The sequence below is a fragment of the Trichomonas vaginalis genome, chromosome II, assembly GCF_026262505.1.
Source record: "Trichomonas vaginalis G3 chromosome II, whole genome shotgun sequence".
NCBI lineage: Eukaryota > Parabasalia > Trichomonadida > Trichomonadidae > Trichomonas > Trichomonas vaginalis.
The window spans coordinates 400,490-415,594 of NC_067204.1; the positions used below are offsets into that span (position 1 = coordinate 400,490).

A 15,105-nucleotide genomic window follows, 5' to 3' on the forward strand; every position below is an offset into this window, starting at 1 on the left:
TTGAGATGTACTTAAATCTATGTAGTGACTGTGTGCAGGTAAATTTTCACCTGAAATCGTTTTACTTCCACCTGTTTCCTTTGAAGAGTTTGCACAATACAAAAACCTGTCGACTATTTGAGTCCAAGTTCCAAAACCAAGTACTACTTCTGGTCTGGTAGAGTTCATTGACGTATAAATAGAGCCTATAGGATATAATGTTTGAAGTATTTCTGTCTTTAATGTTTGAAGCTCTGTTTTGTCTGCTTTCTTGTCTAACATTGCGGGTAGTTCATATGCTTCAAAGTTTCTGGCATGACTTTTCAATGTTCCTGCAACTCTTATCTAAATTGTTAAGAGTATCTTTTACGCTTGTACTCGGATTCTCTAAAGGTGCACTTGAACCAAGGTCAAAGTTCAGTATTATGTCGTCTGCTCTAACAGTTGTAAAACTTGTATGTGTATGAGTCTTATTTGCTTTCTTCTCTAACTCATCGTTAACATAAGTTTTATCTGCTTTAAGGTCTAAACATCCTGAAACCCATCCTGTATCAGCTTTAGTTTTAAAAATCTTCGATGTCCATTCATGATACCATTCAGCCCTTTCTATAATTTCTTTATCTTTTTCATCCACATATTCCTTATCCGCCTTCTTCACTAACACACTAGCCATAAGTCCCTTATCTACCTTATTTTCAAGGCTAACGTTTAAGTTTGTAATATCAGATATAGAATGTGTATGAGTCTTTTTAGAATATTCGTTTTCAGCTCTTGTCACTTCACTTGACATTTTATTGTCAACATATGTTTTGTCTGCTAGTTCAGGATGAGTATGTTCTTTTGTTGCATAAGCATTGTTAGCTCTTTCTTCTTCTTTTGCTATTGCATCGTCTACATATTCTTTGTCAGCTTTGTTGTCAACATCTGCCTTCAAAAGAAGTTCATTTATAGGTTTCTCGTTTAAAGTTCCTTTTGTTGATTTATACAGACAGTATGGTTCTTATTGTCTTGAAACAGAAACTCATCTGTCATTGGGTTTAATGTCAGTTTTAAGTTTCCTTCTTTCAATGACTCAGATATCTTAGAATAGTTTGAAAAGTTTGTTGTGTTCTTATTTAGAGCTTGCATAATGATTGTCGGTTGTGTTGTATTTCTCTCATGGAAGCAATATCTTTCGACATTTTTATTCTAGATAAAATATGCTTCCAATAGAAAAAGAAAATTCTAGAGTTGCTACAACTAAACCATTAGATGAACTTTTACTTAATGTCGGTCAAAAGTTTGAGACAGAGACCGTAAAGCATGAAGGCTATCGTTTTGACTACCCATTGAGATGGTTAAGAGACCCATCCGTCACAAAAGCTATTGGCTTTCGTAGAATGAAGTTCATTTCAGAAGCCATACATGGTTTCCATTTACGGTCGGTTTTGAAGTTCGATACTATAACAAAGAAAAACGTATTATGAGAAATTTGAACAGGGAAAACTTTTACAAGTTAGTTTGCTTATAAATTTAGAAACAACTCTTCAAAGCTTTTCAAGAAAAATATAACGATATCTATATCGAATATGCAAACCAGTATAACATTGACGAAGGAGAGTACCATCTCGATATTATTTATGACAGGAAAAATGCAACTGTTAAAATCAATAGAATAGAAGACCTTGGAGAAAACGTTTATATTTCCTACAAAATATAACAACTTGGCATGGTATAGATTTATGAGGATGTTAAATCAGCCTGCAGCATATCCAGTACACCCAGACTTTTATGAAGTCGAAAACCCTAATGGAACATATGAAAATGTTTTCGACCCAGCTGCTATTATTGTTCATGCTTCATTTTCTGGCGCCCAAAACTCTTTCTTATGCTTGGCAAATGACTTTTACGAAAAAACCTACAAAGTTATATGAAACCGCCGAGTGGAAGTATTTCAGACTTTCAAGTATGGTTTACTACAGATGGAAGAAAAAGAATAATTCCATTATACATGCGTTTTACTTAGAACTTAGTTTCATATACAACTACTATCGAACGGTAAAAATATAATTTTTAATACGGTTGAGGTGTTGGATTTGGTTGCCAACTAGACTGTGGTGCAGGTTCAGGCTGTTGTATAACAGGAGCTTGTTCTTCTGGTTTCGGGGTCTTTAGGTATAATACCAACGAACTGACCTACTCTTTTACCAATATTTTTGACTCCGTTCCAAATTCCTTTTCCGACAGATTTTATTCCATTCCATATACCTCTTCCAACATTTCGAAAGAAGTTTCCAATACTACTGAAGAAACCCATTTTACTATATGTAAAAATCTAATGTCCGCCTAGTCTCTACGTTTCCTGTTGAGTTCCATAGCATTCTTTAACTGGAGCTCATACATTCTGTTTCTCCTCTGGTAGAAAACATATTCTGGGTCAACTCCTGTGTTCGCGTCATCTGCATAAAGTTGTTTATATCCCACTTCAGGGTTTGTATAAAACTCTTTCCATCTCATATTTGCATACCATGGTGGCAAACCTAACGCAGCGTCATTTGACATGGCAGTTTGCATTTGTACATCTGTTGGCACTTGACCATAGTTTGCCATTGCAGTTTGTATTCTAACTTCATTTGGAATATTCTCTGGGTTTGGTTGTCCAGGTTGCTGTGCATTCGCTAAGTTCTGTGCGTCCATTTAATATTAGATAAAAATATCTCTTACGAGTACATATACTGAACATTTGCAGGCATTGGTTCATCTTCATATTCTCTGTACTTTTCTGCCACGTCAAAGAAATAAATGACACAATGGAAAAAACCTAAAACAAGTAGTCCTATTTCAAACCACATTTACTTACTAATAAAATTTCTTTGTTATGACACTTTCTCCAGTTTATAGGACCTCTCTCATATTCTATCTTGTCATATCTAAACTCATAGGCATGTATGTCCTCTAACCATCTCATAACGGTTTCCAAACCACTTTTATCGGATGTAAAGTAAAAGCATGGATGGTTATGTATAACGTCTAAAGTTTCTAAAGAGTCTCTCAAAGTCCAGTCTACTTGGTATTGAAAATCCCATGTGTTATAGAACGGGCGGTCCACTATAAAGAAAACATTTTCCTTGTCTTTATATTTTTCATACAACTCTGTCCAATGACATCTCACAAACTCTATACCCTCAATATATTTTTCTATGTCCTCTTTGAAAACATTTGTATAGTTAAGATATAAAACTTTTGACATAAGTGTTTCAATGTCATGAACTCTTATAGCACCACTATATAATAGTCTAGCAGATATACTATTCCAGTCTATATATTCTGCTTTTTTCAAAACCTCTCTCACAATATTTTTCTTATCTAATGGTATACGTTCCATCTTACCTATAGGTATCTTTCTTTTAACTCTTTCAATATATTGTTTGTGTCTGGAATATGTTTGAGACGGTCCATATAGTTGTCGAAGTCATTGCATATAATCTTTGAGTCTGGGAATATTGTATGACACAAATGGGATATATAGAAACTTCCACCGAACAAATCTACAAATGTTAGACCATTCGGTAGTTTCTTAAGTTCTCTCATATAAATCTTTACTTTACTCTTATTTCCAAAGAACGGTAACGGTGGTTTTGTAAAATTCATTTATATATAATAATAAAAATGTTTTTACCCGAAAAGTGACAGAAAAGTGACAAAACATGAAAACATATATAATTTGTGAAAAGTGAAACAAAAAGTGACATTTTTAAAAGTGACACCATTAATATGATGTAAATAACAACGGTTTTGGTTTTGTCACCGGTTGGTCGGCTGGGGTTCGGTCCTCCTCTTGGGTCTTGGGCAAAATTCTTAGGGCTAGAAGGGGCGCAGCCCCTGGAAGCCCCTCATACCTGACCTTAAGTCGTGTACTGAGGCACTGCGCGCCTCCATACACCACTTAGCGGTTTTGACACTTTACAAAACTGTTAACGTATATTTTACAACACAAACGACAACACTAACTTAACCTTAAATATTTACAAAGCCGCCAACCACTTCACCTCACTAACGACATCGCTAACGACGTCACTAATGAAAAAATAAACGTTCTCACTAACGTTCCCACTAATGTTCTCACTTACAAAAGTATGCAACTCCTCCATTGCTGTGCTTCACATAACAGCTCATAATCTTCTGACTCACTTTCTTCTTCATATAGGTCAAAATCACTGTCATAGTTTATACCTGTAAGTTTTGACAAAGCTAATGAAACACGTTTACCGTTTGTATCGTATGCTTGTATAAACTTTCCATTCTTCATTCCTTCATAAACGCTCAAACTAACTTTACCCTTTCTCCCTCGTATCTGATAGAATGTATTTTCACGAGGAACGAAGAACAAATTCTTGAACTCATGACCGTTGTAGTTTGTTATCTCAATAGTTTTCGTCATTTATATAAAAATAAAATAAAAAATAAACTTAAAAATTAATGATATCACCACCCTCACACGTATGAAAACATCCATTTAAATTTAGGTGAATTGGTGAGATCTCACCTCTTTTTTCACCTGTTTTTTCACCCTGTTGAATTCATTGTTTTATAACTCTTCTAACTTCTTCTTAAGTTCAGCAATGTTGTCCTCATGAAGTTTAATCTTTCTCAAAATTCCTTCTTTATCTAATGGTTGCTTTATCTTTCTAAACTGAACTCTACCATCCTTCATAGTATGAACGTAAAAACCTTCTGGAATAGTTCCTGATTTAATGTATTCTACCAAAAACTTTTGTTTCATTGCTTCAGTGACTTTATTTGTCATTTCAATCAAATAAAAATTTTAATATTAAATAAAAATAACGTTATTTTTTCAGTAAGGAAACGCAGGAGTTTTACGATTTATTTGAGGAGTAGGTTCTGGTTTAAATGTTGGAGTCGGTTTAGGAGTTGACTTTTGAACAGGAGTTTGTACTTTCATAGGTTCAGGAGTCATTGAAGGTTTTGCTTGTGAAGGTGTTGGTTTTGACGTTGGTTTTGGCGAAGGTGTTGGAGTTTGTTTAACTTCAGCTACTTCAGTATATTTTACAACATTTGCTTTATTTCTTTTCAACATCATATACTGCTCCTGCTGTAGCTAGCAAACCTAGTGGGAGACCATATTTTATATAAGGACTTGACCAAATGCTATTTTTGACAGGAGCTGGTGGAACACCTAACCTTGGTGAGACTGCTCTTTGCCATTGTGCAGCTCGTAAGAAATATTCAATAGGTGCTCCATAATCGTTTGGTAAAGTTTGTTTCATAGATGGTGAAGGTTCACGAGAGCTTGATGAAGAACTCATTTATAAGCTTTAAAAATAAACGTTCATCCTTTATTCCTCACTGTCGTCCGTAGCTAAGTTATAGTCATCTAATCTTATTATTGGGATTCCATTAGCACGCACCTGAATGGCAAAGCAACAATCCCTCATAAATCCAATAAGTGGCTTTGGTACATTTTCAGTTGCTAGTTCAATAGGTCCTTTAACAGACAATTTGTATGTTATTGGAGCAGTAGATGTTTGACCTTGCTGGAAGCAAAAGTCCACTTCTGTTGGAAAACCACATAAGAAATGTGTGTTGTCATAGCTATCCCATTTATGTTCCACACTACCATCATCCACCAATGACCTCATAACATCTTCATTAAATCCTATCATATCATTGTTTGTATTGCAAGCGTTCGCAACCATTTCATAAAATACAGGTCCATATGATTTTTCAGGTTCTGCAGGCATATTTCCATAAGCTCCCATGGAAAGCTGAAGATATTTAAACTTAGGGTTCTCAAAATTAACATAATAGTTGTCTTTCTTTCTAAATAGTGCCCAAATACTTTTAACATTAATAGGCGTATAAGCTGCTGTAAATGTTGCACTTGAACTATCTGTATTCTTTGAGAATGAACCGTCCATAGGAATCCAATCCATAACTTTAACAGGAAAACATAAAGCCTCGTTTGTATAATGTTCTACAAGTTCTGTATAAATGTTAGGGTCTAAAGAGAATGACTTTGGATGAATGAAACATTCATTAAAATCCATCTTTGTTCGAAATAGTTGCTGGGTTACAGTTGTAATAGTAACTGTTCCACTAGCTTCTACTGCCTTCGTTATCATAGTGAATGGTTCATTCCATGGAACAAATTTATTTGTCGGTGGATTTGAATCTGAAGCAAATGCAACTTTAAGAGTTGGATTGAAAGCAATGATATCATTTACAGATATAGATGTGCATTGTAAGGCGTCGCTACTGAACTTTACTTTAAGCTGAATGTTTCCTGCAAAAGCTGGAATAAATCGAATAGCTTCTAATGGAAGGAATCTTCTAACAGGAATTCTTAAACGAAGCTTAAAATCAAATGATTTTCCTGCTGTAATTGGACCACTAACAATTTGTCCTGTTCTGCATGTTCCCGAATGACTCCATACATCTTCATGTCGAGTCTTTGAGAAAACATCTACTTTCTTTATTTGTTCGGTAGTTTGTGAGTTTGAAGTTATATATGCTTCTTCTCTTGCGTTGTCTTGAGAATATACGATACGACCATTTGCAAGGATTTGATATCCAGCAACTGCATAGAAAGCGTCATCGAAACCAATCCAAAATCCTGGTGGGTTTGTTTTATTGGAACCTGAACCAATTTCTTTATCTACAATAAATTGACCTTCCATTTTATACGTAATGAATGTATTGTAAAGGTCCAACATATTTTCACCAGGAGGTGAGAGATTGAATGTTACCCATGTGTTATCTTTAGCAGTTCCAGGTTGTGATGGAATCTTTGCGTCAGAATATTTTCTATTAGTGTCACCAATTTGAACTGCATTGTCTATGATATCGAAATATGAGCGAATCTGATGAATATGCTCTGCTGGAGTAAATTCGTTTAACTGTTCGTTCTGCATGTATTTACTTCGGATAAAAATATCTATTTACTTCATTATTCTCACTCTTCTTCTTGGCATTCGTGGTGGAAGTTGTTTCTTGACATTTTCAATGAACTGTACATTCTCTTTTGTCTCAACTTCTTTCACTGGCGGGTCAGGATTCTTTGACTCGGTTTGTTTTTCAATGAAATTCACGAACTTTGCAATAAGCTCTTGATTCGTTATTGAAAGTACATCTGGCTTCTTTTCTTCTGGTTCTATTGACTTTTCAGTTTGAACAGAAGGTTTTATATGGGCTTCACCCTTGCCATACACCTTAATGTTGTCGCTTTCTGCATTCGCTAATGGAACCTTTCTTTTTCTTACGTATATTTTACCATCTTTACTCTGACTTACGTAATAGAAAGGATGTTGTATTCCTCTTGCGTCATTTAATATAATAGACTCTCGCTCTGATTTTGACAAGCTCATTTTACATCGGTTAAAGTTTTAATTTTGTTTTTTATCTGCAGTCAAATGACTCAGACAAGCCCTACGGACAAGACCCAAGGGGTCATAGATGTTGAAGCATTGAAGAAAGAAATTCGTGAGCAAATTTTATCCGAACTGAAGGAACAAAAACAAGAACAAAAGCCAGAGAGACCAAAGAGAAAACTTAGTGAAAAACAACTTGCTGCATTAGCTGCTGGAAGACAAAAGAACCCAAGACTACTGGCGAAGAAAGCTAGAGAAGAAGCTGAAGCAAAAGAAAGAAGTAAATGGTTTATTTTTATCCGAATTAAATGTATAGACAAATACCTTTAACTGTTGCGTTCAGTAGTGAAAACCCTGACGTCAAAATAAAGGGGAACAGAGTAACGTTTAAGTTTCCAACAGACTGGATTGTGAACATAAATGAAGAGAAGTACATTGGCATAACATCTATGTATATAACACGTGCTTTCAGAAAGGTTGACTTTATACTTCAAGTCGAGATAGAAAATGACGAACAGTCTTTAAGCGCCCAAAACATTCACATATACAAATACTTTAAAGACGATACAACATTGTTGCAATGTATGATTTCATTTAATGAATGTTCGAGAAAAAGTTCAACATTGAAGTACAAACTTTACAGCCTTTACGTGAGTTTCTTGCACAACTGAAAGAAGAAGGTAGTCAGCCACAACTTATAGACTTTCATTATGAATTTAATGAAAATGAAGATGGAACTCATGACTGTCAGTTTGTTATATTCACCATTCAATGAAGTCGCTAAAGAGAAAGAAAATCCATTACGTATAAGATTTCAAATCTCTGAACCAAGTGATGATTTCAAGAATGTTTTCAATTATGATGCAATGCTTCCGAGGAAAAATGAATTTTCAAAGATTGTAACACCTGGCATTTGGGATAGAAAGCAAGCTATATTATATTCAAACTTAAGTAAGGGAGTTGAAAATGAGTTCATTGGTCATACAAGAACTTCACCACTTCCTAACCCTAAATACTATAAATTAACTGGCTTCAATCGTGAGTTTTGGATAGACATGTTCTCCACTCATGACCATAACTGCCCAGTGTTCTTACCTCCAGACCATAAGGACTGTCTCTACATTGAAGCACAACTCTTAAACTCTACCATCGCAGTATTGTAAAATCTACGCTAGTTTTATTTTTTCTGAAAATTTTTATTTGAGTGAAAGGCATGGAAGGTGAAGGACATTGGCAAACACTCGAACATGACAATGACTATGAAATCTTTTCAGAGTACCCATATCCAATTAGGCGCATAAGTAACAAAAGAGTTGTAAGTGAGTTTGACAACGGTGATGGTTATATTTGTGTTTATTTAAACAAACATAAACTCTTTAAGCATAAAATTGTTGCAAATCAATTTATACCGAATCCTGAAGGACTTCGAGAAGTAGACCATATAAACAGAGACAGAGGAGACTTTCATATCTCAAACTTAAGGTGGGTGTCGAGAAGACAAAACATGAGAAATATTTCTGGTTCGAATGGCTATTGGTTTGACATTGTAGACACTCTTCCTGAAGATGCTGTTGAAATTATACAATACTCTAAATTTACTCTAGAAAATTACTACTATGTCCCAAGTGAAGATGTCTTTTACTATTTCATGGGAACTCAATACAGACGAATGAATGTCTTAAGACAGTATAGCAAAGATTATATAAACATTACAGATGTAGAAGGAAGAAGAACAAAGCTGTCTATTGCAAAGTTTAAGAGAGACAATGGTTATACATAAATGACAAAATATATGACCTCATGGGCTTCGCCCTTGCCGCTAGCGGCTTATTTTTATCACGAATGACCTCATTCATGACCTCATTGCTGACAAAAATAAATGACCTCAGAACTTCAACTTACGAATAAAGCTTGTTTTAGTCGTTATTGAGAAGTTAAACTTCTCTTCAAAGCAAGGTTGACATGACTTACATAAGTCAAATCCAATCTCTTGACCATCATGAAGTGCTTTGTAAAGTTTCATTAAACTGAACTCAGAGTCTTTGTCATATGTTCCAACAGGTATGTGAATGTTCTTATCTTCATTGTAATAGCATTGTATAGCTTCAGGAAACATTTCATTTGCTGTTAAAGCAAGAACGTCTTGTTTTACACCTTTACAACGTGCATGGAATGCAACTTCATTTAAATCGTTAGTGAGTAAGTCTATGTAGGTCTTCTTTCCACAAAATATTGACTTGTATGCTAAACTTTGTTTTCCAGGTGTTATTTCTGCGAAGTCAGAATGGAACTGACCTAATGTTTTACCAATAAGTTCGCGACCGTATCTCTTCTTAAACTCTGCTGCAAGCTTTGGTATGTCTTCATTGAAAATATGCATGCTATCACAGTCCTGGTAAAATATTTGAAGTCCCATATCTTCAGCAGTACAGAATACTTCACACATTATTCTCTTCGACATAGACAGAATGTTAACACCAAGTGGACAGAAGTTAAAGTGTCTGCAAATGCTTTTCGTTAGCTTGAAAATAGTTTTATCTGAACCATCCAAACCTTCGAACTTCACTATATGGTTGTAGTTTCTGATGGCATATCTTATAGCATCTTTGTCATTTACTATGGTTATTTTTGACTCAATAGGAGATAGAATAGTTTTGCCATAAATACTGTTCAGAATGAGCTTTATATTTTCTTGCAAAGGATTTCCTTCTTTCTTATACTTTAACCTTAACTCAAACAACTTCTTTACTTCATCTCTTATTCTAATATCTCTGTTTCCATCGTAATAGTATCCTTGCAACACTTCACATTTGACACCTTGATATTTTATGAGGTCTTGTAATGTTATATGGTCAACATACATTAAACAGCAAGTGTTTGAACTTCTGGGAACGTTAAGTTCTGGATTTAGTTCAGGGTCACAAACTATTAAAGGAAAGTGTCTATGTATTCCAATCTCTGTTATCTTAATGAGAACAAAGAAGCCAGACATAAACTTTTCACCAATGGGTTCCTTTTGGTCGTCATCGAATAAATGTCTCATGAGATACTCTGTGCTTAACATTCTCTTCATAACCTTTGGAATACCTTCTAAAGTATAAAGTCTTGCTATAGCTGATGGATATAATGAAACAGCGTCGAAATCAGCAATGAGTTTCTCTTTACTCTTTTGTTTAATGTTATCTGACAACATACATCTTCCACCTTGAATGCATCTCGAAATAAATTCTCTTGGTTTATTTGAGAGGTCATAAAGATTTCCATTCGGGAAGTATACTCTGTTCTCAAATAATTTGTTAGCAATTGAACAAATACTAACGTAGTCATAAACGTTTAAATCAAATTCTTTCAATATGTCATTGCGGAACTTAACAAAACCTTCTCTTAAAATTCTTACATCTTGTTTGCAATAAAATGTGCTATACTTTTCTAAGTCGAAGTGGTTCTCATCTATTCTGCAACCTTTGATGGAATCTATGTTTTTCATGAATGTATCTGCATCCCGGATAAACTTACATGCTTCAGAAATGACACCAGTTCTGTTGTCATTTGCTAACAAAACACTGCTGTAGTAGTTGTATGGAAATACTTCTTTCGGTCCTGTTTGTAAGTTAAACATAGCAGGAAATAGTTTAAGCTTCTTATTTATAACACACTGTAAGAGTCTTTTATAATAATTGCCCTTCCTTATATAAGCCAGTTATTTGCATTGTTCGTGAACCTTTAATGATGGGAGTTCCTTTCACTTCTGTCATGTGTCTTAAGATGAAGTTTATATCATAACTGAGGTTATGGAAATATATTAAACTCTTGTCAGGAAGTCGCTCAAAAATTCTGTTGCACAGTTCTGACCCCAAATGCTTTCACTCACTGAACCATCTTTCACTGTCGTAACATATGTTAAAAGCTTTATGAAAGCCGTCTGTGCTACACTCAAAGTCAGCAAAGAAAACGTGCTCAGGAATGAACTTGCACTTATATTTTTTTACTTCTTTTGACTCGGCTTTCTTCTTCAGTTGTACACAATACTTTGGAGCATATGTCAAATCTTTAAATGGTGCAAGGTTCTGTTTATATAAGTCAGTAGTATATGTGAAAAGTTCTCCATAAGAAATAGGTTCGAAATATTTGCACTCCCACAATGTTTTCATAACATCCATAACGGTGTTGTTCTATCATAACGAACTACATATTTATCTTCTCTCTTTGTATAAATCTTCATTTGTTTCTCAATGTTCATTCCACCACAAGCTTGAGAATTTCTATATAGTTGCGAATGAAATATGTTGTCATTGGTAATCTTTCGTTTAGCATGTAGTGGTCTTCAACAAGAAGTAAGTCAATAGTTCTAACAGTTTCACATTCTTTTGGTATGTATCTCTTTATTTCATTATGTCTTGAGTCATTGAAATAACCAATGGTAACATTAAATGCTATACCTGTTGCGTCAGAAATTTCTTGTACTTTACTTTGAGGAAAGTCTCTAACACGAATGCAAGCATAAACGAAACAATTGTCTTCTGTCATAAGTGTTGCAGTTCTTTTGTTCAATTCATTGAAAATTTGGTAGCGTTCAAGATTTATAGGTAATGTGCAAAGATACTTCCAGAACTGACCGCTTCTCTTCTTATAAAACTTCTTTTCACCATTATCTTTCCAAAAGCTTTCTATAAGTGCCGGGTTTCCTGTTTGCTTAAGAGCTTCCAAAATGGCTTTCTGGTCATTTGTCAGTGTGCTTTCATCTTTATATGGTCTCTTTTTTGGTTTGCCTTTCTTTACATCTGACATCGTTAAGCCTTCATATTCTGTTAAATCATACATCTTTATTTCGGTAAGATTCTTTATGTTTGTCAAGAAGAAGTCATAGTGCATTTCAACAATACCTGCAGCATTTGCTTCTATCTCTGATATAAAGTTCTCCTTCAAGAGCTGATGTAGTAATGTTCCAATATTATTGAGGTTTAACGTAGAACATTCATACTTTCCACCAAGTTTATAACATACCATCCATCTCTGTTGTGAGTTTATTTTAATTTTCTCTAAGAGTCTCATGAAAACCTTACCGAAATGTTTGTGTAAGTAGTCTCTGTTTGGTTCATCTAAAGCTTCGATTGTTAAAGTCAATGAGTCTATTGCCTGACTTCACATTTCTCTTCCTATTCTCTTCATCTTTCTTTAACCATCTCTCACCTTCTTTTGGTTTGTCGTCAATGGAACGAATGACATTATTAGCTTTGCGAACTTGTTCTATAGCGCTCTTAAACATCTCTCTTCTCTGTTGTTTCAGTGTGTCGTCTCTCTTTCGTGTTTCACCAACGTTTGCATTTGTTATGTCAAACATTTCTCTTCTTACTTCATGAGGTACTGAACGTCTATGATATAAGTCAATAGCAACGTCATTTAAAGGAAATGCTATTGCATGGACTTCGTCCTCGCCGCGTTGCGGCTTTATGAACTCATGAATTCTATCATAACTTATTGCACCATTGTAGTCATTGAGGATGTCAGCGAGTGCCTTTTTGTTTGTTGCGTAATGCTTTGCAACATCTATATTAGCTTCTGTAAGAAGTTGTTTTATTTCCGAGTGTTCTAACTTAGACAACTTCCGATACATCTTTAGTAGGAAATAAAAAAAATATTTTTTGAAAAAATTAGATTAGATTTTTTTAAGTTATTTTTCAAAATAATTTAATATTTTTATTATAATGAAACACATGCAAGATTGCAAGTTCTTTTCATACAATGCTCTCGCTAATGCCATCAAGAATGAGTTCAATAATGCTTCAAATGTTAATGTTATCTTTAACAAGAAGTTTGTGAAAGAATCTAAGTTTGGTCAGTATGTCAGACCATTAGCTATCGTCATTGACCGCAAACGTTATACTTCACAAGAGTTAGCAGTAGTTTTGAAACAAAAGAGTTTCTTCGTGAATGTCAAAGATACTCATTATACTGTTATAAAGAACTCTAACATTGACTTCTTCAGTATTGCTATGAATCTTTCCGAACAGAAAGAATATAAGAAAGGTGAAACAAATATGAAATATTATCCTTCATCTCTGAAGACAATAACGAACAAAGATGTTATACAGAAATTCTTACCAAAGGTTGAAGAAGCTTCTATTGACATTGACGAAGGAAGTGAAATGGTTGAAGAAATAGACCCTGAAGCTATTTAAGCAAAAATATATTTTTGGTTAGTCTTCATATCGATATTTTACAACAATTCCCCAATGTATAAACTTTTCATACGCTTTTTCATAAGCTTTATATACCTTCAGAAATTTTGCATAATCTTTAGAAGCATTTAGATATTGTTTAAATGCTTTGTATGTCTTCAGAAATTTTGCATAATCTTTTACATGTTGTTCGTTCTCTTCTTCTGTCATGAGTTCCGAATATTCTAAATTCATGTTCTTTCATATGAGATAAAATTTTATAAAAAAATAAAATTAGCTTAGATTTTTTTTTATTCTTCCTCTTTGAAGTTATTGAAATATTCTGTTATTTTTTCCTTCAGTAATGTTAAGTCTTCTTTGAATGTAAGTATTGTGCAACCTTTGATGTCATAGTGTGTTTGAGGAAGAGTATTTTTGACAATTTCCTTTATTTGCTCATTCGGTGTCATTGAAATCGGTAAGTTTTCGCGATAGAACCAATTTCTGTCAGATTTGTAAATCTTAGCAAGGTCGTAAAAGCTTTTGTTGTTTCTTCTGACTAAATGCAACATAACCATATCTTTATCTTCTTCATTTTCCATCTCTTCAGTATAAATCATATACTTATAGTTCTTTTCCTTTCCTTTTGGTACCGAACGTGGTATTCTTTTCTGAATGCTTTTGTCTTTGGATTCAATGACTTCATCTTTTGCTTGAAGTTTCTTTTCCATATCTTCACGTTCTGCTTTATATAGTTCATCTAACATCATGAAAATATAACAAGCATAACGAGGTGAAGTCCACATTGCTACAGCATTTACTAATAGTCTATGAACATAATAACCTTTCAAACCAGGAGCCAAATTCTTGCGATTTTCATACGGAATCTCTTCCCTCGGTTTTCCGAGGGAAGCAATCATATGAGGAAATTCTTCTAAAAGTTCTTTTGTCTGTTGGTTTTCAAACCAATGATATGCTTGCTTTGTAGAACGAAGAGCATTCATTATACTTTGCATTTGGTACATGTCATCTTTGACCGAACGAATGAGACGTAACTGTTTGCTATACTGTATGTACTCGTATTCTTCATTTATGGCTTCATGGACTATAACTGTTGTTGTGTTCTCTGTTGTTGACATTACTGTCTTTACATACAAAATAAAAAAATAAATAAAAATAAAACTAACTTTATTTTTTCTATCTTAAGGAAATTCACGATTTTCATACGGAATCTCTTCCCTCGGAAAACCGAGGGAAGCAAGCATATGCCATTTTACTCAGAATTTTGTTGCTGAATTCAGCAAAAATAATGTTTATGTTAACATGTTAGATCTAACACGTTTTCTAACCTCTTTTCTCACCTGTTTTCTCACCTCATGTTTTGTCAAGACTTCTTCGTAAATGTTTTGTCAAGACTTCTTCGTAAATGTTTTGTCAAGACTTCTTCTTCGTACATGTTTTGTCAAGACTTCTTCGTAAATGTTTTGTCAAGACTTCTTCGTACATGTTTTGTCAAGACTTCTTCGTAAATGTTTTGTCAAGACTTCTTCGTAAATGTTTTGTCAAGACTTCTTCTTCGTACATGTTTTGTCAAGACTTCT

General features: G+C 34.2%; 7 protein-coding genes and 1 pseudogene across 8 annotated transcripts, besides 2 other annotated features; 1 reads left to right on the forward strand and 7 right to left on the reverse strand.

The window, feature by feature from the left end:
• Positions 1 to 721: part of a mobile genetic element that runs on past the window's edge.
• A 3,151-nt stretch (positions 722 to 3,872) lies between these two features.
• Positions 3,873 to 15,105: part of a mobile genetic element that runs on past the window's edge.
• On the reverse strand, positions 4,547 to 4,765 carry TVAGG3_0459970 (uncharacterized protein; the record flags this gene model as incomplete). The annotated part of the gene is made up of 1 exon (XM_051235020.1): positions 4,547 to 4,765. The coding sequence occupies one exon, from the start codon at positions 4,763 to 4,765 to the stop codon at positions 4,547 to 4,549; it is 219 nt and encodes a 72-aa protein (XP_051092844.1).
• TVAGG3_0459980 (uncharacterized protein) lies at positions 4,814 to 5,056 on the reverse strand (the record flags this gene model as incomplete). Its single annotated transcript, XM_051235021.1, has 1 exon — positions 4,814 to 5,056. One exon carries the CDS (start codon positions 5,054 to 5,056, stop codon positions 4,814 to 4,816), a length of 243 nt encoding a protein of 80 aa, XP_051092845.1.
• TVAGG3_0459990 (uncharacterized protein) lies at positions 5,316 to 6,101 on the reverse strand (the record flags this gene model as incomplete). The annotated part of the gene is made up of 1 exon (XM_051235022.1): positions 5,316 to 6,101. One exon carries the CDS (start codon positions 6,099 to 6,101, stop codon positions 5,316 to 5,318), a length of 786 nt encoding a protein of 261 aa, XP_051092846.1.
• On the reverse strand, positions 6,918 to 7,343 carry TVAGG3_0460000 (uncharacterized protein; the record flags this gene model as incomplete). Its single annotated transcript, XM_051235023.1, has 1 exon — positions 6,918 to 7,343. The coding sequence occupies one exon, from the start codon at positions 7,341 to 7,343 to the stop codon at positions 6,918 to 6,920; it is 426 nt and encodes a 141-aa protein (XP_051092847.1).
• On the reverse strand, positions 9,232 to 10,338 carry TVAGG3_0460010 (organellar and viral DNA polymerase type B; the record flags this gene model as incomplete). Its single annotated transcript, XM_001284356.2, has 1 exon — positions 9,232 to 10,338. The coding sequence occupies one exon, from the start codon at positions 10,336 to 10,338 to the stop codon at positions 9,232 to 9,234; it is 1,107 nt and encodes a 368-aa protein (XP_001284357.2).
• Positions 12,087 to 12,960, reverse strand: TVAGG3_0460020 (annotated as a pseudogene). The gene has a single exon. A coding segment is annotated over exon 1 (874 nt).
• On the forward strand, positions 13,052 to 13,373 carry TVAGG3_0460030 (uncharacterized protein; the record flags this gene model as incomplete). Its single annotated transcript, XM_051235024.1, has 1 exon — positions 13,052 to 13,373. A coding segment is annotated over one exon (322 nt), but the record flags the coding sequence as incomplete, so codon positions are not given.
• Positions 13,816 to 14,643, reverse strand: TVAGG3_0460040 (KilA, N-terminal/APSES-type HTH, DNA-binding family; the record flags this gene model as incomplete). Its single annotated transcript, XM_051235025.1, has 1 exon — positions 13,816 to 14,643. One exon carries the CDS (start codon positions 14,641 to 14,643, stop codon positions 13,816 to 13,818), a length of 828 nt encoding a protein of 275 aa, XP_051092849.1.